At 50.1% G+C, this 27,573-nt stretch overlaps 2 protein-coding genes across 2 annotated transcripts; both read left to right on the forward strand.

Moving 5' to 3' along the window:
- Window positions 1–4,051: 4,051 nt before the first annotated feature.
- LOC114706978 (keratin, type I cytoskeletal 14) lies at window positions 4,052–8,363 on the forward strand. The gene is made up of 8 exons (XM_028889557.2): window positions 4,052–4,645; window positions 5,833–5,915; window positions 6,435–6,591; window positions 6,746–6,907; window positions 7,013–7,138; window positions 7,228–7,448; window positions 7,539–7,603; window positions 8,115–8,363. The coding sequence occupies exons 1-8, from the start codon at window positions 4,130–4,132 to the stop codon at window positions 8,210–8,212; spliced, it is 1,428 nt and encodes a 475-aa protein (XP_028745390.1). The 5' UTR covers window positions 4,052–4,129; the 3' UTR covers window positions 8,213–8,363.
- Window positions 8,364–17,560: 9,197 nt separating this feature from the next.
- Krt9 (keratin 9) lies at window positions 17,561–23,993 on the forward strand. The gene is made up of 8 exons (XM_037200939.1): window positions 17,561–18,508; window positions 19,640–19,722; window positions 19,852–20,008; window positions 20,266–20,427; window positions 21,045–21,170; window positions 21,282–21,505; window positions 21,852–22,480; window positions 23,708–23,993. Exons 1-8 carry the CDS (start codon window positions 17,897–17,899, stop codon window positions 23,725–23,727), a joined length of 2,013 nt encoding a protein of 670 aa, XP_037056834.1. The 5' UTR covers window positions 17,561–17,896; the 3' UTR covers window positions 23,728–23,993.
- Window positions 23,994–27,573: the final 3,580 nt, after the last annotated feature.

Consider the following 27,573-nt stretch of genomic DNA (forward strand, 5'->3'; position numbering starts at 1 on the left):
CCCGAGGATGCTCAGGGGACCGGATGAGTGAATGTGTCATGAGATCCACAATATATAGTCTGTAGCAGAGAGGGAACACTGTTGGAAAAGCCAGCAAAATTCCAGGAATGCCTGTGCTTGACTAGTGACATTGTAACTTACTGCTTTGAAAGCTGTACAGTGATTACGTGAGGGGTTCACATTGAGGGAAACTGGCTGAAGGGTACGAATGTATTCTCTGAACTCTGTTTTGCAATTTTAAAATGTATTATTATTGTTGTTAAAGAGATGGAGTCTTATGTAGCCCAGGCTAGCCTCAAACTTGCTCTATGGCTGACAGTGGCCTTGAGGGTAATTCCCCTGCCTCTACCTCCCAAGAACTAGAATTACAGGCATGCACTACCAAGCCTGATCAAGTTTTATATCTTTTTGAAAACTTCTGAGAATCTAAAATTATTTTTAAAAATAAAAATAGCCAGGCATGGTGGGTGATAAGGGATTATAATCCCAGCACTGGGATGTAAGAAATAGAAGCAGAAATTACAAATTTGGGGTCAACTTGGGCTACCTTGTTGGGAGACCTTATCTCAAATGAAACAAAACCAGAAGAAAACAAACGAACAAACAAAAACAACCCAAAATAAAAATAAAACTGCTCTATCTCAGAGCAGCTGTGTGTTTGTGAAGGAGCTAAAGGAGGGGTAGTGGGAAGCCTGGAGCAGTACTGAGAAGCCCCCATCTCCCTGCTGCCCTGCACCCAGCACCCTAACATGTACAGCTCAAAGCTACTCTCTCCAGAAACCTCCAGACTGGCCCTGCCCACCTCTTACCGTAATTATCTCTGCCAAGTTTTCCCTGCCTCCGCCACAGCTGGCTACCGGCACCCAGTCTGCTAACACAGGGTGTGAGTGGTGTCCTCCCAAAGTCAAGGCTACGTGCAAGTAGGGTCTCTGCAGGGACAGATGAGGTGAGGACTGAGATGACGTCACACTGCATTGGGGGGGGGCACTAGATCCAATAAGTGCAACTGTGAGAGACAGAACAAGAGGGCCCGAAGCACGGTAAGGCTGTGGGGAGAAAAAGGGAGAGCTTGGAGTTTTGTTGCCATGAACCCAGGGACTCCAGGAGACACCTGGTGGAGGTCAGGAGGGAGCCTTCCCGAGATCTTCAGAGGGAGTGTGGTCCCTCCATCTTCTCTGGGGGCATGTGGTTTCCAGAACGGGGGAAATAGGCATTCACTGTGGAATCTGCCGAGGCTGTGATGACTTGGGACACACACAGCCCTGAGACATGGGCGGGCGGTATTTAGTTCTCGCAGGCTTGCTCTTGTATTATGCAACTTTGAAGGCCTTTTCTCTTTCTTCCAGGCCAAAGACTTCCAAAGGTAGGGACGGTCTCTTCCAGTATCTCTCTATCTCTAGACTGTGGGCTTCTAGGGCAAGGCTTGTGCCTCTTTTCTTAGCCCTGGCTCCTCCTCCATGAAGATGTAATCCCTTAGCTCCACCCAGGCCTCAGCACACAATGAGGCAGTGTGGGGGCTACTTGGCCCAGTCCCTTCACCTGTTTGGATTGGCATGGGTCTCCCCACCGCAGGGAGGTGTAGGAGACTCACTAACCACAGAGTGCTGGCTGCCTAAGCCCCTCCTTTCTTCCCTGTCCCCGGGCAGGCTGGAGGGAGGGGCAGATATGGTGCTCACACAGAACATGCTCACAGGAGGTAGGGGTACACCAGGTCCCAGCAGACAGAGGTGCCTATCTGATACCCATTCCAACTCATTAACCTTTGCTACTCGGAGACTGCATGTCCTGAAAATGTCATCATCATCATCATTACCATGGGGACAGGAGAGGACTGTCTGGTGCCCCTTCCCCAAGTGGCTGGGCCTTTGGCAGCCCTTTGGCCATGGAGTCTGTGTCTGTTGACCTTGATGTATCTACCTGGGGGAGCCAGAGCCTAGGGTGGGGAGGGCTGGCAAGCATCTCCTCTTAGACTGGGTGTGTTTATCCGACATTCATTCCCTGCTATCTCTATGTTTGGATAAGATGGAGGAGCAGGGTGGGAGAGGAAGAGGAGCAGGGTATAGATGAGGACCAGAGGAGGAGGAGGAAGAGCAGAGGGAGGACAAATGGAGGAGTAGAGGGGTAGGGGAAGAAGAGGAGGGGGAGAGGTAGTGGGGTGGGGGAAGGCACTGGCAGGGAGGCTTCTTGGAGTCCCACTGACTGACTGGGGTGGGGTGGGGGGAACAGCTTTTCTTGGTCAACGATGTCAGGTCACTAAAGAAGCTAGGGTTAGGCTCTGCACCCAGCTCTTCTCCGTGGACCCCTGGATTCTGTCTTCTTCTCCAAGAAGGAGATCCCTACCTCTTACCGCACCCAACAGCAACACAGTTTCCAACAGAAGTATCCATCCTTCAGTCCAAATCCCCTCCACCTCATGCTGGCGAGATTGAAGGGCTGGGTCACAGTTGTGGAGAATATTCTCTGCAAAGAGATTAGAAGTGTCTGTCAGGGGTGGGTGGAGCCGGGTGGAGCTCCAGGTTACTCATATCCTTGCTAGTCCTTAGAGAGTCGGATTTGGGGGAGCCCTCAGCCTCAGTAGTCTGCCTTAGCATTGTCTTCTGAGCTCTTAAGCCCTGTGGTGGGGAGGGTGTTGACTTCTGCTTTGGTAGCAGGCAGGGTCAGGTGGGGTTGGCTGTCTGAGGCGCTGCTTCCCTTCTGGGAGCAGGTGATACTAAGAAGAGTGTAGGAGCCTCAGCGGGGGCTGTTGGGGCCTGTCTGGGAAGATAGGACATGCCAGGCAGTCCCAGACAGGACCACATTCCTCCCAACATGCCTGCTGGGGTCCGTGGGGCTGAGGGGCTGGCAGGAGGGTGGGGGGGCCAGGAAGTGGGTGTTCTGGGAGTTTGTCAAGCATGTTAGATACGGGATAGCTGAAACTTGGTATACAAACCTCTGAAGCAGAACTAACTGGGCTCTTGGAGATATCCCCTGTCCCTCAGGGACTCAGGAGTCAGGGACCCCATGTCCACTTGGGCCATATCCTTGACTCAGTCCCACCCCACTCCCAGGGGCCAGCATTTCTCTGTGATATATGTCTGGGGTGAGCTCCACAGGGGATCAAGTGAGGGTGTCTGAGCCAGCTCTCTGTCTCTCTGCCTCAGCTCTCCTGACATCTGAGGCTAGAAACAAAGAAGTTTGCTTTGTCCCAGGCATGTGGCCTCATATGCTTTGAGACCAAAATAAGCACTAACCTTCCGGCCAGACTCCATGCCACACAAAGTTGACAAAAACCTTCAATGTCATTGTCTCGTTGGACACCCCCCCCCCCCCAGCTGTATGCCATAGAAACAGTGGGTGGGTGCTCTTTGCTCCCACTTTTCAGAAGAGCAAACTGAGGCTCTGAGAAATGTCATGTCCTGGATTGCACCTGACTCTAGGCTCTTCCTCAGTGTCTCTGGCTGTGTCCGTGAGACCTTTGGTGACTTAATAGCTAATGTCACTGGTCTGTGTGCAGGTGCGTGGTGGATATTAGGATCTGTACCTAGGGCTGAGGGGAACTGCCTGGAGTCTGAGCCATGTGGATGTCTGAAGCTGTGACAGACCCTTTATCATGGCCAGTCCCTAGGCAGTTCTGAGGGTGGCCATTCTGGTATCTCTCCAGCTAGATGCCTGCTTTTTGCTATGGTGAGCTTTCTCTATGTGTAGTAAAGACCTCCCCCCACCCCCGCCATTTAATGGGGACTAACAGGTAAGCAGGTTTACAGTGTGGTAAGGCCCTACTCTGTCATTCTGGTTGAGCCCAGAGCGCGGGTTCCTAAGGGCTGCGGCTCCCAGTGCCTCATGGGAAAGTGTAGCCTCCAGGCGCACCCCTCCCCTGATGAATCATGCCTGGCGGGACGAGAAAGCCCCAAACACTTCAAACAATGAGTTTCCAGTAAAATATGACAGACATGATGAGGCAGAGGAGAGGAGGGAGCTGCTGGGGAGTTGGCGCTGGCCTGTGAGTGATGAAAGCCAAGGGGAATGGAAACCGTCAGGCCCGCCCCCTACTCCTGACTATAAAGCACTACCATCCTTTTCTGACTTACCTGAGTAGCACTCTCTTCTCTCTGCCGACTCACTTGCTCACTTGCTCACCTCTCGAAAAACGATGACCACCTGCAGCCGCCAGTTCACCTCCTCCAGCTCCATGAAGGGCTCCTGTGGCATTGGTGGTGGCTCTAGCCGCATCTCCTCCGTCCTGACTGGAGGATCCTGCCGGGCTCCCAGCACCTATGGGGGCCTGTCAGTCAGCTCCTCTCGCTTCTCCTCTGGGGGAGCCTGTGGGGTTGGGGGTGGCTATGGTGGGGGCTTCAGCAGCAGCAGCTTTGGGGGCGGCCTGGGTAGTGGCTTTGGTGGTGGCTTCGGTGTTGGCTTTGGTGGTGGTCTTGGTGGTGGTCTTGGTGGTGGCTTCGGTGGTGGTGATGGGCTCCTGGTGGGCAGTGAGAAAGTGACCATGCAGAACCTCAATGACCGGCTGGCCAGCTACCTGGACAAGGTGCGAGCCCTGGAGGAGGCTAATACTGACCTGGAGGTGAAGATCCGCGACTGGTACCAGAGGCAGCGGCCCACTGAGATCAAAGACTACAGCCCTTACTTCAAGACCATCGAGGACCTGAAGAGCAAGGTGGGTCAACTGGGCAGCAGGACCTGCCATTCAGATTTCCTCCAATGCTTCAGGTCATCTTTAGACTCCTAGGCAGGACAGTCTCCAGTCCCAGATCCCTCTCTCTGCGGCCCTGAACATCCCCACTAAGGCTGGCCAGTGAGAAGATGGTGTCCCTTCCTGGCTTTTCCCCATGCTTTTCTCAGCTTCCATTCTTAGCCCACATGAGACCAACGGTTCCGGCCCTTAACATTTTGCAGGGGAAGAAGCCCAAGCTTTAAGAGGTGCTGTGACTTGCTAAAGATCACACCACAGAGAAGGGGCAGGGCTGAGACTAGAGTGCTGGCGGCCCACCTTCTGCTGTAGGAGGCAGTTATCTTCTCCAGCAGAAGGGAGGAGTGAGTCTCTAACGGGACCGCGAGCTAGACACCCAAACCGCTCATTAGCTTGTTAGTCTGGGCTGGGGCCGCCGCCGCCACCGCCCATGCGCTTTGGCTCCAGCTGGCCTTTCCCTATAACCAGACAGACATAGAAAACCCACAGCCGCAACTCATCGTGGCCCATCTATTTACCCTGAACCAGAGAGATTCTGGTGGGGCTATGCTTTCAGAACCCTTCTTCCTGCTCCTGTTTAACCTGCTTGGCTCTAGTGCCTCGCATAAATTATGGAAATTAGACAAGTCCCTGGCAGGAACTGCAGCCAGGCTCAGGGATCCATCTGTCTGCGTTTCTTCTCCAGTTTCCTTTTTTTCTAATCCCCTGGGCAAGTTGGGTTTTGTCTCTTGGGAAAGTCCCACCTGAGGTCCATGCCCCATGGGCTTAGAAAGGAATATGTGTGTGTGCAGAGGGCTGATAGGGCTGTCCTGTGTGGAGAGGAGGATCTGGAAGATGGAGGGTATGTAGGGAGCCTTTGAAACACCAGGACCTATCTTAGGTTTTACAGGTGAGTGATAGTAATAAGACCTGAATTCTAGGACTTTTGAGTCTGGGGCCTGACCTATGCACAGCTCCTCTGTTGACCAGGAGTCAAAGTCTTGCGTTGAAAATGACTATGTGAGGTTGTCTCTCAGGCTGCTGTCGTGAACATGGGATGAGGAGAGTCAGAGTCAAGCAAGAGCTAGGGAGAAAGGCCGGTCAGTGCAGGCTGCAGTGAAATCTGCCTGCAGATATCTGTTTAACAAACGAGCCGTGACTTTTCCATTCTACAGATCCTTGCAGCCACTGTGGACAATGCCAATGTCCTCCTGCAGATCGACAATGCCCGGCTGGCTGCTGATGACTTCCGCACCAAGTAAGTTTTCAGTGTGGTGGCTCAGAGCTTCCAGCGTCTGCAGGGTGGGGCATTTTGGATCAGTGCTTCCTAACCAGAGTGGGATGGTGCCAGGAGAACCCCCTTGGGGTGCTTGTAAAAATGCAAGACTGTTGGACTCCACCCTGGGAGTTCAGTTCAGTTATTTGTAACCTAGGTGATTCTGATCCACAGCCAGATGTGAGAGCCATCACTTTAGGGAGAGGTGCTCGACACTCCTCCCACCTGTCCCTAAAATGCAGTAGGTGTCATATTTGGAGGCCTTGAGCCTTATTGGCTGTAGCTGGAGGTCCCTTTTTCAGGTGAATGCCTAATGATGATCCTTATTCCCTGGACTGTAGGAATGTTCTGACCTAAGCACTCAACGGGCACTGTGTCTAATACTGACTCTCCACAACACCCCTGGGTGCCAACTGTGGGAATAATACACATAGGAAGAGAACAAAGCTTTCAGTGTGGCTGGGATGGATAGCTCATTCCTTTTCTCTTGCCTCATTCCAGGTATGAGACAGAGCTAACCCTTCGCATGAGTGTGGAAGCTGATATCAATGGCCTGCGCCGGGTGCTGGATGAGCTGACCCTGGCCAGAGCTGACCTAGAGATGCAGATTGAGAGCCTGAAGGAAGAGCTGGCCTACCTGAAGAAGAACCACGAGGAGGTGAGAGCTAAACAGAAAAGCCAGCTTAAAAGGGTGGATGTAGAGAAGCAATAGAATGGCGATGGGGAGGCAGTGTTCAGGCCAGGATCACCTCTTGCTAGAAAGCCCTGTCAGCCATGAGGCTTCTAACTATGGGACTTTTCTGCCTCTGCAGGAGATGGCCTCCATGAAAGGCCAGGTGGGTGGAGATGTCAATGTGGAGATGGATGCAGCACCTGGTGTGGACCTGAGCCGCATCCTGAATGAGATGCGAGACCAGTATGAGAAGATGGCGGAGAAGAACCGGAAGGATGCCGAGGAGTGGTTCTTCACCAAGGTGGGTGTCATTTGGAGAGGAAGGGATGCAGATCACCTGCCTTCCAGGTGGTTTTTTTTTTTTTTTTTTTTTTTTTTGGTGCGAATGGTGTTCTCTTTTTCATAGACCGAGGAGCTGAACCGCGAGGTGGCCACCAACAGCGAGCTGGTGCAGAGCGGCAAGAGTGAGATCTCTGAGCTCCGCCGCACCATGCAGAACCTGGAGATCGAGCTGCAGTCCCAGCTCAGCATGGTAGGGATGCTGTTGCACACAGAGGTTGGACTCATTGAAGGGGCATGGCCATTCCCAGTGATCCACCACCCCATTTCTCTCCTTCACAGAAAGCATCTCTGGAGAATAACCTGGAGGAGACCAAAGGCCGCTACTGCATGCAGTTGGCCCAGATCCAGGAGATGATCAGCAGCGTGGAGGAGCAGCTGGCTCAGCTGCGCTGTGAGATGGAGCAGCAGAACCAGGAGTACAAGATCCTGCTGGACGTGAAGACCCGGCTGGAGCAGGAGATTGCCACCTACCGTCGCCTGCTGGAGGGAGAGGATGCCCAGTGAGTGCCTGACCCACCTCTAGTCCACACCCCTTCTCTTCAGAAATGTCCCCCAAGCTTCTAACGTTCTACGCTATTCTGTCTTTACAGCCTCTCATCCACCCAGTTCTCCTCATCCTCCCAGTTCTCCTCTGGTTCTCAGTCATCAAGAGACGGTAAGACTCTCCTTCCATTGTGCCTGGGCTCCGGAGAACCTTCAGATCTTCCAGCAGATCTAGGGCCTAGATTAGGACTTTTTGGGTGTTAAGCTAAATATTTTTACTTAGTATCCCCTATGAGTCTCCTCAGATAGAAAAAGCCATTTCCTAACTCTCCTTAGGGCTAGGATTGGCGACCTTCACCTTGTTTCTCCAATGGGTGTCTGGGTAGACGCCACAATAATGGAAATCAGCACCACGGACAGCACCCTAGATGGGCCATCTAATCTATTTGGGTTTAGTTGGATCTTCTAATGCATCTGGGTTTAGTTGGACAGCATCGGTTGAGTGCTCCAGTCTGAGGACACAGACTGTATGACTACAGGATGCCCTGGCAGCAGTGTGTGAGGTGGAAATCAGGACAGAGGGCATCAGGAGACAGTTCACTCCTCAGCTTCTTGGCTTCTTGCCACTTCAGAACACTTCATCTGTCCACCTCCGCTAACGCCTTCTCTCTCCCATTCCCCAGTGACCTCCACCAATCGCCAGATCCGCACCAAGGTCATGGATGTGCATGACGGCAAGGTGGTCTCCACCCACGAGCAGGTCCTGCGCACCAAGAACTGAGGCTACTAGGCACCTCTCAGACCTAGAGGCCCATGTGTGGACACAGACACTGCTGAAAGAACCCCTCTACTGTCCCCACACACTTCACCCTTTACGTGACCCTCCTCCCTCCTGGCAATCAATAAAGCTTCTTTTCTGAGTTGCACAATCACTCTCTCCCTGGTCATTGTCAGGAGTGGGGGTGGGAGGAATGTGGGTAGTGTTCCTTTGGAGCTTAGGCAAGCACCTGGCTCTGGCCTCTGGGACTGGGAGAAAGGGCCCGGGGGCGGGCTTGGCTCAGATCCCAGGTTGGCTCTCACCACCTCAGAAGATATAGGTGGCTGTGTGTACCAGGTCATGAGATCTCTTAGGGCAGAGGTGTGTTTCCTCATTCATTCATTGGTCCACACATTCACCAGATATGGAGTGCCTTTAGGTGCCAGGCAGTGTACTAGGTGTATTCTTTAAAATAAAATTGTAAACATTATTATTATTATCATTGCGTGTGCACAATATGTGTGTGAGTGCAGATGCACCTATGTTAGAGTGTGTATGTGGAGGTTGGAGGGCAATTTTGGGGAGTTGCTTCTCTTCTTCTGAGGTGGGTTCTGGGGATCGAACTCAGGTTGTCAGGTTTGAGTAGTGCTTCTTCTACTTGCTAAGCCATCCCACTGGCCTTTGGTTAAGGATTCTTAATGATTTTGTGATCCTTTAAGATGACTCTGTATTGGAACTTACAAATTTTCTTTGTATATCCTGTTTCCAAATAAGTAGTCATCTTTGTGTGCTTTGTTATGGGGTTCACTAGTCCCCCCAAACTTTGTGAAGTTAAGGTAAAAAGTCATGCTCTGTTGGTGGTCTTATCTCCCTGGTATGAGCCAGTCCAGAACTGAGTCTAAGTCAGTTCAGAGAGGTGATTCTCAACCTTCCTAACACTGTGACTCTTTAAGACAGTTCCTCATGTTGTGGTGACCCCCAACCATAAAATTATTTTCATAACTATAATTTTACTACTTTTATGAATTGTAATGTAAATATCTGATATGCAGGATATCTGATATGTGACCCCTGTGAAAGGATCATTCAACCCCCACAGTGGTCTTGACCCATAGTTTGAGAACCTGATTTAGAGGAAGTAGATGACCCCTTTCCAAGCCTCAGTTTCCACATCTGTAAAATGGGAATGATGATAGCCTGTCTCCTGGTCTTGGGGATGTTGGCTGGAAACACAACCTGTAAGAACATTGTCCAGCATGGCGCCTGGAGTCCGTGGGCTCAAGGCACAGCTGTGTTAGCAATGCTGAGGTACCATTCATGACAAGCACATTTCCAGAGGCTTCCAGAATAGGCCAAGTGGTTTTTAACCTCGGCCCTGCTCTGAATTAGTGACCTCGGAGAGCCTGGCTCTCAGTTTCCTCATTGTGCAGGAAGAATGAAGGACCCTGTGTCTTGTTGCTGATATACAAATCTAACAAGTAAATATACCTTAAGATCCAGGCTGACCTCCAAGCCTGATGGGTCACACACGTAACCTAGCACTAGGGAGGTGGATCAGGAGGACTATTGTGAGTTTAAAGCCAGACTGGGCTCCGTAGTGAAGGCATAAAGAGCCACCCCTTGGTGGAGGAGTGACTTTTGCTTTCTTTTGTGGATGACTAAGAAGTAGAAAGGGGAGGAGCATCATCTGGGTGAGTGGCAGAGATGCCAGGGGTGGGGAGGGCTCACTGCTCCCCGGCTAGGAAAAAAGTTGTCTGACTCTGTATTCATTTCAATAGCTTGGTCATTTGGCTGAGTAGAGTTGAATGTAGGGGTGGGAATGAAGAAAGGCAGTTTGGACAAAGGGGCTAAAACCTTGGACCTGAGAATCCTATCTTCACCAGCCTTGGAGAATTGGGTCAGGATACTGAATCCACATTCCTCTTTCACAAGATGGAGGATAAATACCTTCACTACACAATGCTGATGAATTAAACGATTTCATGGAGCCAGTGAGCTTAGCGTGGAGCTTGGTGTATAGTGTTCTGTCTGCGGTGGTTCAAGATGAGGCATTATTAATAAAAGGAAGTATTGTTGGTGTCCCTTGTCCCTACCTACGATGCCAGCAAAGTCAGGACTGGCCTGTGACATTGAAACTTTTGATAACATTTGATCTGAGTCTTGGCATCCTTCAAGGCTGAGCTGGGATGAACCTTATCTGAAGGTGTACATCCTGGAGCTGAAGGACTGGGACCTTAGAGGGGAGGAAAGGCGAGAGAGCTTCTTTAGAGATGGGGAAAGGATGGTTCCCAGGCCTTTGAGTGGTGGGAACCATGTGAAAAGGGGTTCCATGAGACTTGTATGGATGCCTGTCAGAGCAATGAACTTTCCGTCAAGTATGACATAGACTATAGGGGATAGCTCACACTTGAAGGGTGATCTGGGTTGGGCAGAGAGCAAAACACATCCACACTCACTAGTGGAGATGGAAGCCCAGAATGCTGCGGATTGCTTATGGATCTCGGCATCACTCTTCCTGTGATATTTGAGTTTGTCCTCCAAAGGAACCCGCTTTACAGGAATAGGGATGTATGAGTTTCGTAGGCTCTAGTGTGCTGGGGGACACCCCCTGTCCTTGCTTGGATCACTGCCACTGCTGTTTGGAAGGAACACAGGGAAAAAACAGACTTGCTTGAGGCCACTTGGCTATAAGCAAGCTCAGAATTCGGGAGTGGGGAAAAGTTAAGCCGTGGGCTTGGATTCCAAGGGCCCCAGGAACAAAGGGCAGGCGTCACAGCAGTTCCGGGGTCTCACACAGATACCCTTCTCTCCTGATTTTTGCCACCACGTTCAGTGGGAGAGGGTAGAGGCAACAACTGATTTCTACTGATGACTAGCTCTCTTTCACAAGGCTTAAAAGGCTACATCATCCACTGGAGACCTGGGCTCTGCCCCCACCAGTGGAACAGACCAGAAAAGTGACTTGATAGCACCGCCTAGTGGAAGCAAGAAGGTTGCTTCTCAGAGTCCTGGGGCTAGCCCGATGAGGGCTGTGGTGCCACACCCCTTTAATGTAATTTGGGAGGATCTACTTTCTCCACCTACTCTGAATGCAGAATGGGGCTGTACTAGGTGGATGGAGATCATCTGTCCTATCTCCTCTTCTAAGGGCGACCATCCTGCTCCAAGTCATACTGTTTGAATCCAGCTACATCCAGCCCTCAGGTTCCTTGAGGGAGGGACTATGTGTCCTCAACAATACCTACAATACCTGCTTGACACAGGCTCTTGATCTTAAGTGGAGACCCTGTAGACTAGAAGGATGACTTGGTAATCCGGAAGATAATCGACACCCACGTCATCCAGATGGTCCAAGAGGAAGGGCAGAGGCATGCCCACCGTCCCTGAGAGTCAGGGTAATGTCTTACAGTGTGCTGGGGCTCAGCCCAGCAGTTATTCAGGAGCTCATCTAAGCCTCACATGAAGTTGTAAGCATTTTTATCTTCCTGAATCCTTTCCTTGATGAAGTGTGCTGCCTTTCAGCCATGCTGGACGTCTGATTTGTGACCACTTTACTTGTTCCACACCAGGGCATTTGACCCCTCTCTCAGGCTGTGTTTCATCTGTTCTTGCTTGATCACTGTTGCTCACCCCTCACTCTGGTGGATCTCAGGTGACTGCCCGATCCCTCAGACCACACAGCAGGTTTTACTATATGATTCCCATTTGGCCATCAATAGCATTTACTTCACTTTTGAGCTTTGTATTGACTGGAGGAGTCCGCTTTGTTCTACGGCTGCTCAAGGAGATAAGGCTTGCTTATCATTGGTTGTGTGTGTGTGTGTGTGTGTGTGTGTGTGTGTGTGTGTGTGTGTGATATGTGTCCACATGTACGTGCACATGTGTGTGAGGGTGCACTTGCGTGTGTATACACGTGTAGGCCAGGGGTCAAGGTTGGGTTTCTTCCTCAGTTGTTCCCCACTTACTTTTTAAAACAACGTCTCTCACATCTCACTCATTTGGCTAGACTGGCTAGGAATCCCCTTGCTTGTCTCTGCTTCCCCAACACTGGAGACACAGACACACACAGACACACACTGCCAAACCTAGCTTTTTTTTTTTTTTTTTTTTTTCCCTGCATGGGATCCGAACTCAGGTTCTTGTGCTTGTGGGGCAGGTGCCTGCCTGCCTGGGGCTTGTTCATCGTTTTAGCCTCAGCTCTTCGCGCAATGTGTAGAACACAGTAGGTGCTCAAGGACGGATGCATCCAAAACTTTACCATGGGGAAGCTGGTTCAGGGGGGAGGGGAAGCAATATTCCTTACATAGATGGAAGACGCTGGTTTTAGACTCGGGGTGCCTTAGTCTGGTGGGGTCTAGCTAGGTGGGGTGGTGGCAGGTGACTGGGTGACTGTTCAACATGAAAGAGTCACTGTTGACAGATATATGCAGCCACCTCCAGCTGTGCATCAACCCGACGTGCCCACGTGCATCGGTGGTTCACGGAGGGGTGAGCCCACGAGGCAGGAGAGGAGCCGTGAGTCATGCTTGTGTTCCTCCGGCCAGCATCCAGCCTCATGATGACTCAGGACCTTCTGGCCCCACCTGAGCTCAAGGACACACAGTGGTGGGGAGCAAATGGGGCGAGAGGGGTTGGGTGACTGGATTCAGGCAAGCAGGAGCCTTCTCTAGCTGGAGCCAGGCTGGCTTGGCCTCCTCTTAAGTCCCCATACCTCTAGTAGGGGTCCTGTTCCCTGAGACCTTGCAGGTAGAACCCATTCAGGGTTCCCCTTTCTGTCTCTTTGGTTCTCACAGTCCTTCTGTTCAGCTCCATTTATGCTCTGAGGGCAGGGACTGTATTTGGGAGACTGGTGTGGGGGTCCAATTGACTAAAGGGATGGACAAACAGTAAGCAAGAGGGTTGAATCCAGGTCATCCAGATTGTCCAAGAGCAAGACAAAAAACCTACTTAGTGCCACTCACAGTCAGGATCATATTCCAAGATGTGTTGGAATTTTCCAGTATTAGCTGCAGTCTAGACATGGGATATAGAGACAGAATTTGTTTTTATGGGGACCCAGGGTAGGGTATCCTGAGCTACATGAGATCTATTCCGTATTCATTGTCAGGAGGCGTGGGAATGCGGATCAGAGGGCAGACCCCGAGCCCCAAGAGGGTAAAAAAATGGGCCATGTCTCACAACCAGGGAGAAGTCTCTCCCTCAGCCTAGGATGGTCAGCTTCCTCATCCCTGGCACTACCTTTCCTGTGCCAGGCGGAGCTGGAAGAAGGGAGAAGATAGTGTAAAACTGTAACACCAACATATGTCTGGCTCACAGGAGTTATCCAGCATGGTTGGCTCCTCTTTGGGTTGGAAGTAGATCCAGATGTGGAGAGGAGAAGGAGAACAGGGAGGAGAAAGGATGGGGAGGAAGGTGGATGTGAGGAGGAGGGTAGATGTGGGGGTGGGGGGAGGCAGTGGGAGAAGGAAGAATAGGAAGAAGAGTAGATGAGGAGAGGAGGGGGAGAGGGAGGGAATGCATACACACAGACAGCTGGGCTTTCATACTGGGATCCCTCCACCTTGCAATGTGTTTACGTCCTGGCAACTCAGCATGCAAGGACTTCCCATGGGGAAACAGGTCGAGGCCACAAGGGTGGGGAGAGTGAGGTTGATGAGGGCCCAGCCTTGCCTCGCTGGCAAGCCACTGATGCCTTCCTTCACTTTGCTGTCCTGGGATGCTCAGTGGGGAGGACTCCATCTCAGGAGTAGAGGCATTGGAGCCACATACTGAGATGGCCCAGATGCAGGAGGAAGGCTTGTGCCCGCTTTGAACTCAGATGGGAGGGGCTGCTTAGGGATTCCTGGATCCAGGCAGAGCACGGTCCAGATAGGTGTAACCTTCAGGGAAAAGCAAGAAGAAGCCAGTAATCCCAGAACTTTGGAGTCTGAAGCAGGAGAATCATGAACTCAAGGTCAGCTATACTAGTTAGACCCTACGACAAAACCAAACCAAGCCAAGCCAAGCTGTACCAAGCCAAATCAAACCTAACCGAACGCATCTGCTAAGAACAGGGTCACAGAAGGGCTGCTCTCTCTGGAGCTGCCCACCCCAACTTGGCCCAACCTGTCCTTCACCAGCTCAAGCCCTGGGACTTGGAGTTTCTGTCCATCTGAGACTGGTGATGTTAGTGTGCCTGTGGCAAAGTTGGGAGAAAGGACACCAGAGTGGGTCTGGGCCTCGGATCACATTGAGGACAGGCCTTGGGTGTTTCCAGTGGAGCCTGTCAGGAATGTGGGCAGAGGTTTAGAACCATCATGAGGACAGTGATCAGACTCCCCACTAGCCTTGGTCTAAGAGTTTCTCAAGTGTTAGGCTTGCAAAAAAAAAAATGCTACTAACATTCAGTTCTACCTACTTCATTGTCTATTTTAATTAACATGTTCTGTACCATCTATTTAAATATTTACTTCACTCATTTTGGTAAACTAGCTCATCTTCCATTTCAACAAGCGTATTTGTGGCAGAAATCCTGTATTACTACAAAAAAAGAGGAAAGTGAGAATCAATTGTCATTCACAGAAGGCAATGAGGCAGACAGGTCTAACTAGACGCTGTTGCTTCCTGCAGGTTCTGAGCCAGGGTGGGCTTGATTTGCTTGGCTAGAATGACTGACAGGTGTGGAAGCTGCTAAGGGGACTGTGGTGCTGATTGAGATTTCTTTTCTCAAGAATCAGGACACTGGAAAATAGAAAGGGGAATGCTTTCCTTACCACACGATCAGTGTTTTTGTTGTTGTCTTGACAGGATCTTGCTATGAATCCTAGGCTGGTCTCCAACTTGCAATTCTAGTGCCCTAGCTCCTGGACTGCTCCACCTTGTTATTGGACATAGTCCCCATGCATCACCCAGAAGCATCTCTCATATGCTACTCTTTATATACCTACCATCCAGAGACCCTCTTCCAGATCCTTGCTAGGAAGAGCCTTGTTACCCCTGAGCCACACCTCCAGGGCTTCAGGCCCTGGTCAACCTTCGTGAACTTTCTTCCTGTCTTCAGTTCTCTTCCAACCCTGGGCATCTGTCTGAAATAACTGGTTCTTTCTCTTTCATTCTGTTTTTTTTTTTTTTTTTTTGTTTTTCGAGACAGGGTTTCTCTGTGTAGCTTTGCGCCTTTCCTGGAACTTGCTTTGGAGACCAGGCTGGCCTCGAACTCACAGAGATCCGCCTGCCTCTGCCTCCCGAGTGCTGGGATTAAAGGCGTGCGCCACCACCGCCCGGCGCTCTCTTTCATTCTGTTTTACTGGGATCTTACTTGGAGCAGGCATGGGGTCGGGGCACTGGGGCATGTGCAAGATGAGCAGGTACAGGCTTAGAGAAGCCCCTGCTGAGGTCCGGGAGGAGAGGAATCCTTGCTGCAGTGGGGTGGTGCTGCTGGTGGTAGAGGCCCTAAGATGCAAGGTGGGGACTCAGAACTGGACAAAGGACCAAGTGGGAGTTCAGAGGGGGAGTGCTCAGGAAGAGGAGGCACACAGGTTTGCTCAGGGAGGCTTCCTGGAAGAGGAGGCACACAGGTTTGCTCAGGGAGGCTTCCTGGAAGAGGAGGCACACAGGTTTGCTCAGGGAGCTTCCTGGAAGAGGAGGCACACAGGTTTGCCCTTGGCCTGAACAGAGAAGATATGAAAGAATATTTCAGCAGGAAAGGAACTGCAGGAGTTTGAGGGTTGTTTAGGGAGCATTTTATGACTTGATAGGTGGTTTGGAGAACAGGGAGAAACAGGACAAGGATACCAGGACTGGAGACTGACCATGAATATCAGGAGCATGGATCCTGTCTTAAGAGCACAGAGATGTCAGAGGAGACATATTAGAAGGGTCATCTCAGGGGCAGCTCAAGAGTCGAGGAGGCTGAGAGATGGCCCAGTGGGTTGAGGGCACTTGCTACACAAACCTGGAGATCTGAGCTTGACCCTCAGAACCAGAGTGAATGTGGAAGAAGAGAACCCACTCTATAAGGTTCTCTTGACTTGTGTACCAAGGCAGGTGCATCTCCCCCATCATAACACACACATTGATTAATTAATGGTTCAAAGATTTAAAAAAGGTCAAGGGGCATGATAGGAGCAAGGAGAGCTGTTAGAAAGTGATAACTCAAAAAAAAAAAAAAGAAAGAAAGAAAAAAAGAAAAAAAAAAAAAAAAAAGAAACTGATATCTCAGAGCCAAGGGAGGGGTTGAATGGTCAGAAGCAGTCTGGTATTTTCTGAGCTGTTCATGCCTCCTTTCCTGGGATGGGCAAACCACATTTTGGAGGAGAGAACAGGGGCCCAGCATAGGAAAGTAAGTTATCAGAAAGCCAGAGAGCAGAGTCCGGGCTGTGCCTGGGTGATCTGACAGCAGAGCCCAAAGCTTCTTTTCTAATCTCTTTTGGCACTGGTGATCAGAATAAACTAGGGGTTCTACCAGGAGCAAGGGAAAGCCACATCCTGGTATCCTGCCACCCCCAGGGCTGAGCATATGACTGGCACCCAACCAAGGGAAAGTCTGTACTCACTGCGGGGGCTCTGCAAAAGAATCAGTTCAGAGGCTGAGGAGATGCCTCAGTGGGCAAGTTGCTTGCCATGCAAGGGCAAGGACCTGAGTTTGATCGCCAGCACCTAGGCAGAAAGCTGGGCATAGCAGTGCAATCCTACACGGATGCACTGTAACACCAGTGCTGAGGAGAAGGATCCCTGGGGCTTGTTGGCCGGGTGGTTTTGATGAATCAGTGAGCTCCAGGGATAGTGAGAGACCCTGGCTCCAAAAATAAGGTGGGAAGCAACGGAGGAAGACACTCGACAACTCTGGCCCTTCACATGTGTATATACACATGTGTATACACACGCATCACACACACACACACACACACACACACACACACACACACACACACACACATACACACGTTCCTACTGTAAAGCCATCCAACAGTGACGGGGCTGTATTTATTGGGTTTGCTATCTTCTCATAGTCTTCCGTGCAAATGCTACACGCTCTTCTGGAACCCTGGAGGATGCCCAGCTCTGCACCTATCCCCATCTTTGGCCACAGCACCCTCTCCGCAAGCTGGCATGTCCTAAGAGCTGAGCTCTGTTTCTCCTGTCAGCCTAAAGGATGCTGACAACTGGCTTTCCCATCTGATAGGGGCTTCACCAGGGCAGGTGCTGGCTTTCTGCTTATCCTGGCAGCTCCCAGTGGGCAGGGTCTGCACCTTCCCTAGCCTTCACGGTAACTTCTGTCCCAGGGTCTCAGCTCAACCCACAGCGATGACCACCAGGTGTGGGCAGAGCGAGTTTAGAGAGTGAGTTTTGGTCTTAGATACTGAGAAGCCTGTCTCAGACCTGTTGTCAAGGTCAGTCAGACACCAGACTGTAGGATATAGGTCACCCCCTCAGCAACAGGGCTGATTTATGGTGCCCTTGACAGCCTAATATCATCAAATTACCCCACACAATGGAGAGAGGCTGGGCTGCTGACGGGCAGTCACCGAGGGACGCAGAGCCTGGGGCTTCCCTGCTGCTCCCATACCCTAGACCTTCTCTGAGTCCATGGGGGGGGAAGCTGGCACAGAGTGAGGGCACACCCAGGCGTGCCACCTTTAGCAGGGGGTATAAGTAGGCAGCTCCAGGGATGGCTCAGTACCCAGCAACCCTGAGACCGCTTCCTGCCTATAGATTCCAGCAGGCAGCATCATGAGTTGCAGACAGATGGCCTCATCTTTCTGGAGTAGCAGCAGCAGCTGCGGTGGTGGCGGAGGAGGCAGAGGGGGCAGCGGAGGCAGCATGCGATCTTCTTTCAGTCGCTCCTCCAGGGCTGGTGGAGGAGGGGGCCGCTTTAGCTCTTCCAGTGGCTTTGGTGGGGGTGGCTTTTCGGCCTGTGGCAGTGGAGGTGGTGGCAGCTATGGTGGAGGATCCAGAGGGGGCTTTAGTGCAGGGAGTTCTGGCGGTATGTTTGGGGGAGGAGGTTCTATGGGCTTCGGTGGTGGCTCTGGAGGTGGCTTTGGTGGTGGCTCTGGAGGTGGCTTTGGTGGTGGCTTTGGTGGTGGCTCTGGAGGTGGCTTTGGTGGTGGCTTTGGTGGTGGCTCTGGAGGTGGCGAAGGTGGTATTCTGAATACCAATGAGAAGGTCGTCATGCAGAATCTCAATTCCCGTCTGGCCTCCTACATGGATAAAGTACAGGAATTGGAGCAGGACAACACCTCCCTGGAGAAACAGATCCAGGAATGGTATTCAAAGAAGGGGTCCAGAATCTTCCAGAAGGATTACTCTCATTTCTACAACACGATTGAAGACCTGAAGGACAGGGTATGCACAAGGATCAAATCTCGTCTCTGTCTCTCTCTCCTTCCTTCTCTCCCTTTCTCAACCTCTCTCACAAAAGGTAAGAGGCTAGAATCCAAGCAAAGCCATACCAGGGAATCACCCTTTAAAAACTACACTTTCATCGCAAACAAACTTGTGCTTGGTTTCTAAGATCTTAGGGGCTTGTGCTTGGACTTGAACTCTGGTATTTCATTTTGAGTTTGGACAGATCAGGGAGGAAGCTTGGATTAATACTAGCGGGGCTGGAACCTGACTGGAGGTTCCTTTCGACCTGGTTTTAAGTCAGCCTTATCATTCCTTTTCCATTCATCTTGGGCTCTGAGGGGCCCTTCTTAATCTTTTCAGGTCCTCAGGACTCAGATATGCAGGCTGATTGATCAAAGATGGAGAGAATCTCTAATTATGAGGATGATAACCATCTATCCAGCCATTCATTCCATCCACACATCCATCCATCTACCCATCCATCCATCCGTCCATCCATCCATCTATCCATCCATCCATCCATCTGCACATCCACTTATCCATCCACTGACTTAAGTGGGTGACTACCCTATGTTGCGATGAGTAGCCACAGAGGTAGCCCACACTCAGCCTCCACCTAAAGGAGTCCACAGTTGGGGTCCTTGTTGTTCTCACTCACTCCTCCTGCTCTTGCATCTTTGTGTTTCTGAATGTGCTCTTTCTTCAGCTGCAGATCTCTTTCATCCATCTGCTCACATGCAGTCTTAGCTGTCCTTAGGAACCTGGTTCAGATGTCATCTCCTTTTCCAGGTCTTTCCTGCTTTCACAGGAGGGCCAAAGCCATCTTAACTTTTCATGACTTTTTGGGATAATTTGGACTCTGTGGGCAATGGTGGGCTCCTTGGGATTTGTCCTAGAACCTACATCGCCTTTGCAGAAGATCTTCAAATATTTGCTGAATGAGTGAAGACCACACTGGGCACATCAGGTGTGGGGGCCATGCAACATACACGTTGATGGGAAAGTCCTCTTGCTACCTGACGCTGTGGATGGGATTATCCCCTCTGCTGGCTATGTCTGGCCTCTTCTTCTCTCTGAAGTTGGTCATATCAAGGAAGCATGGCCCATTCATGCAATCTTCTCTTTCAGATTGTAGACCTCACAAGGAGGAACAACAAAACACTCCTGGACATGGACAACACTCGCATGACTATGGATGACTTCAGAATTAAGTGAGTCTTGCCCTCCTTCTCCTCCCTCTACTGTTGTTCCCACTTCCTTGGCCCCAAGTTGTGGAGCTCTGGCAGTCCCAGTAGAATTGGTACCCTCTTGATCACTCTCTACCTGTGGCTGGCCTGCAGGTTTGAGATGGAGCAGACCTTGCGGCAAGGGGTGGAGGCTGATATCAACGGCCTGCAGAAGGTGTTGGAAGGTCTGAAGATGGAGAAATCTGATCTGGAGCTACAGCTTGATACTCTGGAGGATGAGCTGAACGCTGTTAAGAAGAATCACAAGGAAGTAGGTTAATGCTCCGTTGGCTTGGTGGGTGCAAGGGGCGGGGCAGAAGGCTGGAGGTAGCAGGGGGTGCTGTGGAGCCCTGACTGCGAGATCTCTCTTCTTCACTCTCCCAGCTCCTCACAGCATGGCCTTCAGTGGCAGCCATGCTTTGATTTCACAATGGTGTTCTTTTGCACTCTGAGAGGACCTGTGGGAGAGGGTTGAAAGATGGCAGGAAGGATCCCACTCCATCCTCATGTGCTCTTCTTCCCTGGCAGGAAATGCAGCTGCTGACGGGTAAGAATGATGGAGATGTGAGTGTGGAGATAAATGTTGCCCCCAGCACAGATCTCACCGAGATCCTCAATAACATGCGTGAGGAGTATGAGCATCTCATTTCTAAGAATCGCCAGGACATTGAGCAACACTATGAGTCCAAGGTGAGCAGAGTGGGTTGCCTATTCTGTTTTCTAACCCTCCTTCCAGGTGTCCTTCCACATCCTTTCCCCCTTTTCTCATCCCTCATCCTTCTACCTCTTCATGTCTCTGCATAGCTCTACCTAGCTATCCATCCTCCAATGGATGCCACACATCCTTCTTCATTTGTCACACACAGATGCAACCATGGAGTGGTTGTCTAGAGCATGGGCAACTCACTATAATCCTATGTGATGGAAGCCTCTAGTAGAGACACATAGCCTTTTCCACAGTTCCATGACTTCACACTGAGTTCCATGCCTGCTCCCTTCCTCCCTGGGTCTCCAAAGTTTGGCACAGAGCTTGGTAGATAAAGGCATGCCATTCTGCATGTATGCAAGGAAATAAGATTATAAGATGGTTCTGGGACATAGTATGAAGGGCCTTGAAGCCTTGCTGAAAAGGAATATGATGTCTAGAGGATTGGGCAACCTGGCTGGTGGCACCCAGAATCCAGTGGCTTATCCTTGGCTTGGTCTCAGCCTTAGTTTTAAAGGTGAAGATCCTGGTGAGTGAGGCACAGTCTTTTCCACAGAAGATCTTGGCTCCACCTGTTCCTAACTGAGTCTTTGGTTTGCAGATGACCCAGATTGAACAAGAGGTGACCAACAGTGGCCAAGAGATGGAGAGCAACATGAAGGAGGTGTCTCAGCTCCGGCACAGCATCCAGGAGTTGGAAATTGAGCTGCAGACTCAGCTTAGCACGGTTGGTAGTCCTGTTCCAGATTCACTGTCAGGACAGGGCATGGGATGGCTTTACAGAATCCTCAGGATGGGACAGGATCAGAACATCCTAAAGTCTTCTCTTGCTCCCTAGAAATCGGCCATGGAGAAGGCTTTGGAAGACACAAGGAACCGTTACTGTGGCCAGCTGCAACAGATTCAGGAACAGATCAGTCAGGTGGAGGCCCAGCTTGCTGAGGTCCGGGAAGAAACCGAGTGTCAGAACCAGGAATATGGCATTCTGCTGAGCATCAAGACACGGCTGGAAAAAGAAATTCAGACTTACCGCAGCCTCCTTGAAGGCGGTCAACAAGACTTGTAGGTCCTCAGGAGTCTGTAGACTCCACAATGTGGAATGTCATAGGAGTCCCTGGGCTTCTGGTACCATTTCTAGTCTTCTTAATAGAAGCTGCTAGATAAGTTCTTGTGTGCAAGGGTCTGATGGACTGAGGACTTCATCCCATGTGTGTGTTTTGGGGGAGCACTCAGGGCTTTTGAGTGTTGTAAAGGAGAATGGTAACAATGAGAGAGAGGGGCTACTTCTGCTCCAGGGAGGGGAGGGTACTCTTCCCTCTCAGCTGGGATGCCTCAGTTTACACTTGAGTCTTGATTCTGTCCAGGTTCATTCTTGTATATGTACCTATGTATTTTCCTTTATCCTCAGTGAATCTTGTGGAGCTGGACAAATTGGCTTTGGAAGTGGCAAAGGAAGACGAAGAGGAAGTGGAGGCAGCTATGAAGGAGGAAGTGGAGGAGGAAGCAGAGGCAGCTATGGAGGAGGAGGAAGTGGAGGCAGCTATGGAGGAGGAAGTGGGGGCAGCCGTGGTGGAGGAAGTGGAGGCAGCCATGGAGGAGGAAGTGGAGGCAGCCATGGAGGAGGAAGTGGAGGCAGCCATGGAGGAGGAAGTGGGGGCAGCCAGGGTGGAAAAAGTGGAGGCAGCCATGGTGGAGGCAGTGGAGGAAGCTATGGAGGAGGAAGCAGTTCTGGGGGAGGCAGTGGAGGAAGCTATGGTGGAGGAAGCAGTTCTGGGGGAGGAAGTGGAGGAAGCTATGGTGGAGGAAGTGGATCCAGGGGAGGAAGTGGAGGTGGCCAAAGTAGAGGAGGTGGCCCCAAGGGAGGCAGTGGAGGCAGCTATGGTGGAGGAAGTGGTTCAGGAGGAGGCAGTGGAGGCAGCTATGGTGGAGGAAGTGGTTCAGGAGGAGGAAGTGGAGGCAGCCATGGTGGAGGAGACAGAAGGCAATCTCAGTCCCAGTCCTCCTCAAAATCTGCTGACTGTGATGACGATTCACCTGGTAAGGAATTATTGAGTTCTTGTGCACCTAGGCAACTATGCTTTTTTTGTGTGTGTATCTTTGGACTTCTTTGGGGGGAACTGCAGGTTCTGAACAGGAGTGGATTTTAGGAAAGTCTCTAGTAAACTAGTATAGACCCTTACTTGGTTTTTAACTGACCCTTGGATGAAATTAAATCTGCACACGGCCTGAGTCTCAGTAATTAGAGGACATGGATTGAAAATTGTACACTGTCACGCTATTGCAGCCTATAGATAGGTTTTACTTATGGAAAATGAGGTCCAGAAGGAGCAAGTTATTTTCCTCATAATCATGTAATTTCCACATGATGGGTGCAGCACTGTGGGGCTCCATGGTCAGTGCCTTCAGCCATCAGTAGAGGGGAGGCCTGGATCAACACACAGGCAAAGAGATTCAGAGGTCTTAGTCAATTGTCAGTGAGTACAACCAGTGCATGTGACACCCGCTGAAGGGGGTCCATCACTGGTGCCATCGCCTGCCTCTGAAAAGGACTCATGCAGGTGAGGTCGTGGAACAATTTCTATGTACAAATTGAATTTAATGCTGTAAAAATTCAATATCTGGGTTGGAGAGATGGCTCAGCAGTTAAGAGCATTTGCTGCTTTTTTAGAGACCTGAGTTCAATTCTCAGTACCCATGGTGGTTCACAACCATCTAGAACTCTAGTTCCAGGGGACCCCATAGCCTTTTCTGACTTCTGAGAGCACCAGGCACACTGACAGTGCACATACATCCTTGGAGGCAAAATACCGATGTAAATAGATAAGTAAAACCATTGAGCTTTAAGCTAGGGTTTCATCTTTAAAAAAATCCAATATGATATTATAGTAAATGTCTGGATAACAGCCCTGCATTGTATAGCTTAGAGAAGCCTGTTGGTATCAGGGAACTGCTCCTTTACAAGGTGTCATGTGCATTTTGCATGTCCAGTTGCTCTGCAGGGACATGGATGTGCATCTAGGGATGAGGTTGGGGTGATCTTACTGAATTTACTGACAAGGCTGTGGAATGGTGAAGGGGGCCAGTCCATCCTCTGAGTTGCTGTAGGAGAGACTGGGAATTGGATGGGGCCACAGTCTTTCCAGCTCAGGGTTCTCCAGCTCTATGAGATCCAGGCTTCTTGCTCCTAGTTTCTTCATCTTTTTTTTTTTTTAGGTCTCTACCCAAAGCCTCTCTTTTTACTGTTGTCTCTCTCCCCTCCCACAGCCTACCATATGCGATACTAGAGCCCTGGTCAACTTTCCCCACCCAGCCCCAGCTGAGACTGCCCCAGGAGGGCAGAACCTACATGAAGCACGCTTACTGCATCCCGACATCAAGACAAGCTGGCAACAAGCCGGGGTCCCTGTTTGGAACTGGATGGTGTTGGCATTGTGCCTCTGGACATCTATTGGCTGTGTCCCTTGCTGGGGAGGCTTCATGGCTGGGGAGAACTTAATTCTTCCGTGTGTCCTGGAGGGGGCCCCACTCCCTTCCTTATCCTGACTTCCTAATAAAGTTCTCCTATTGCAAATTAAACTTGGACTCTGACGTGTTTGTCCTCTGAGTTTAAGTAGTGGGATGTTTTGATCTTGGTTGTGAACTTGATTGGGTGATTGGTAATCTCCTGGGAGGTAGTAATACTCCTTTGGGTGTGTCTGTGAGTACATCTTCAGAGATAATTAACTAAGGGGATGAAGATCCACATTGAATATGGGTGACTCCATCCTGTAGGCTGAGCCCATGGAAGGAATAAAAAAAAGGGAGATGTCCAACTAGCACATACAGTCTGTCTGTCTATCTCACATAGTCTGTCTGTCTCTCTACTACACCTTTGTGCCATGATTTGAGCTACCACATGCTCCCTAAACTCTTTCCTCCTTTTATGTTTTCTTTGTTTTTATAAAGATTCATTATTTTTATTTATGTGTATGTTATGTGCCCAGATGAGTTATGTGTACTACATGCCTGCAGGTTCCTGTGGAGACCAGAGGGTGTCAGATCCTCTGGAACTGGAATTAGAGGCGGCAGATAGCCACCTGATATGGGTGCTGAGAACTGAATCTATGTCTGCTACAAGAGTGGTAAATGCCCTTAACCACTGAGCCATCTCTCCAGCCCCCTCTTCTCATGCTGTCCTCCTGGAGACTGGACCTGCTTTGCTCAGGCTACATAAGCACTCCATTACTGAGCTATGTAGCCCCAGCTCTCTGGAGCCCAGGCAGGCCTTGAACTTGTGACCTTCCTGCTTCAGCCTCCTGGGTAGCTGGGATTTATAGGCTCGTGGAGACTGACCTTAAGTTCTTTATGTTAGGCCTTAAGTCACAGGAACAAAAGTCTAATGTAAACAGCATCTCAAGGGGTCGGGGAGAACTAACTGAATTTGTTTTTGAAAGGAGTTGGTTAACTTTCCATCAGTTCACTTGCGCTCAGAATAAAGCAACTCAGAATGAAGTTCCTTAAATGACCATTTATTTGCCTTGTGATTCTGCAGTTGGCGATTTAGACGGAGCAGTTCTGTTTTACTTTATGTATCTGTGGCCAGCTACAAGGCAGCTAGGCGGCTCTGTCTCTGGGATTGCCTGGGAGCTGACTGGGGTCGTGATGGGTGAATGGGTGATTCTCAGCTTCCAGTCAGCTAGCTTGGCCAGTGTCCCAAGGCAACTGGCAGTTACACAAGGTCCTTAGAGGAGAAGTCACTTTGGTTGCGTGGTGTTGGCCATAGCAAGTCACAGCCTAATGTAGATTTGAGAGATGTGACAACAGACTCCTCTTGAGACTGAAAAGAGCTGAAAAGTCGCATGATGAAAGACGTGTGTGTGTGTGTGTGTGTGTGTGTGTGTGTGTGTGTGTATGTGTGTGTATAGACAGCAATAATGGAGACCGTTTTGGGCAGGCAATCTATTGTGCTCTATTGGGAGGTCGCATGTTATCTATGGAGTGCAACAAGCAAAAATGACGTGGCTTGTGCAACAGGAGATTTCACAAATGGTGAAATATAGGCATAAACAAGGTACTCCAAGGAAGAGTGAAGAACATCCCAACAGAGTCCCAAGGACTCTGATTGGGTCTGATGGTCACAACTCCTTCACAAGCTAGGGACAGACCTCCCCTTTAGGCAATTCTTCAGGTTCTGTGGCTGCATATCAAACCACCTGCAATGGTTTGGATTTGAAATGTCTCCCAAAGCCTTTTGTGTTGAAGCCCATCCCCAGATAACCCAACTGTTAGGAGGTAGTGGAAGCTTCGCAACCGTGGTTCTCAACCTACCTGATGCTGCGACAGTTCCTCATGTTGTGGTGATCCCAATCATAAAATTATTTTCATTGCTACTTTATAACTCTAATTATTCTACTGTTATGAATCACAATGTAAATATTGGGTATGCAGAATATCTGATATGTGATCCCCAGGTTGAGAACCACTGCTTTAGAAGATGGGGTATACTAGAAGGAAGCTAGCTCATTGAGTGCATGTCTTTGAAGGGGATATTGGTACCCTGATCTGTCTTTCTTTTTGCTTTCTGACCACTTTGAGGTGAGCAGTGTCCTCCACTATGCTCTTGTCATAGTTTACTGTGTACAGGCCCAAGGGCCTGGGGCCAAGTTGCTAGAGACCAGAATTACTGAGCCAAAGTAAGTCTTTTCTCCTTTGAAGTTATCTCAGGTTCTTTGTCAGAGTGATGAGAACTAATGTATCACATCAAAGCTTAAATGTGTCCAGCCTTTTAAAAAATGAAAATGTTTATATGTTCATGTGTATGCACATAGATAAGAGTGTGAGTGTGCATGTGGAGGCCAGAGGACAACCTTGGATGTTCTCCATAGGAACACTGTCCACCTGCTTTGGGACTGCTAGCCTGCCACCTACGGAGTATATAGCTTGCAAGTCCCAGGGTCATGGAAGTAGAGGAAGGCCTGAGTGAAGTCCTGAGTGAATGTGTGTTGTTGACATGGGCATAGACCATGTCAATGATCCTTGTCTCAGACCTAGAGGGACATGACAAAGCCTCTCCCTTCCCACCTCCCCAGAGGTGAGGCTCTGAGGGAAATGGCAAAGCCTTCTCTTCTGACCCACGTGAAGATGTTGATAGTGTTTCCAGAAAATGTCCACCATAGCATTTTCCTTCCAGATATTTACATCCCAAAGACTGCTCCCCTACAGACAGTGCTCCTGCTGAGATGAGCTAAACCTCTCCCCTTGCTCCAGTGGTCTACCAGAAATCCTGCCTCCTCTTTTTATCTGTGTATAATTGCCCTGCCTCTTTCAGCTGATGGAATAACTCTGCTCCCTATTCAAGTCTTCATATTAAGTGTGCTGAGCTTCTTGGGTGCTGAGGTTTCTCGGGCTGAGATTTCAGTCTGTCTGATGAGCTCTTCTATGTGTTCATGTCTTTCTTTTTCTTCTTCTTTCTCTTGATGCCCCAGTCGGGTCTGTCAGGGATCTAGATATCTCTCCCTCTCCAGTGCTGGGTTTACAAGTGTGGAGCACCATGCCAAGCTGAAGACAGATTCAAACCCTCATGCTTCTGAGGCAAAAATTTTACTGACTGAACTATTTCCCTAGTCCAGTGCTCAACCTTTTATATTATGGATTGACTTTATCATCTATAAACTTCATGTTAGAGAACCAGGCAATTTAGTTACAAAGAAAAAAAATTGCCAAAATTATCTCGTGGTTTAAGGAAGTTTGCAGTTTTGTGTTGAGCCCTATTCTGTGCCATCCTGGGGTGCATGTGGTCCCATGGGCCACAGGTTGGACATACTTGGCCAAGGCTTAAGAAAACAGAGGGCTCAAGAATGTACAGTCTTGGCAAGGCTTAGCAAGGACAGCTCCTGTCAGCTCCCCTGTGTCACTGTGACTTGAAGACTCCTTAGTGGGTCTCTGTCCCTGTGACGATTCTCTGTGGGAATTCCTCTAGTGGAGGGGTAACTTCGGGAACTCCTTTTGTGGTGGCTCTAGAATCTGAAGACTTACCTTGAGTCAGAGAGAAGCTGCTTCATTCCAGCGTCTGCATCTGGAAGTCACACATGCAGTTCTCGCTTTGGTCTCAGGCCTGCCTGATTCAGGGGGACCATGAATAATTCTTTTTG

The sequence above is a fragment of the Peromyscus leucopus genome, chromosome 8b, assembly GCF_004664715.2.
Source record: "Peromyscus leucopus breed LL Stock chromosome 8b, UCI_PerLeu_2.1, whole genome shotgun sequence".
NCBI lineage: Eukaryota > Metazoa > Chordata > Mammalia > Rodentia > Cricetidae > Peromyscus > Peromyscus leucopus.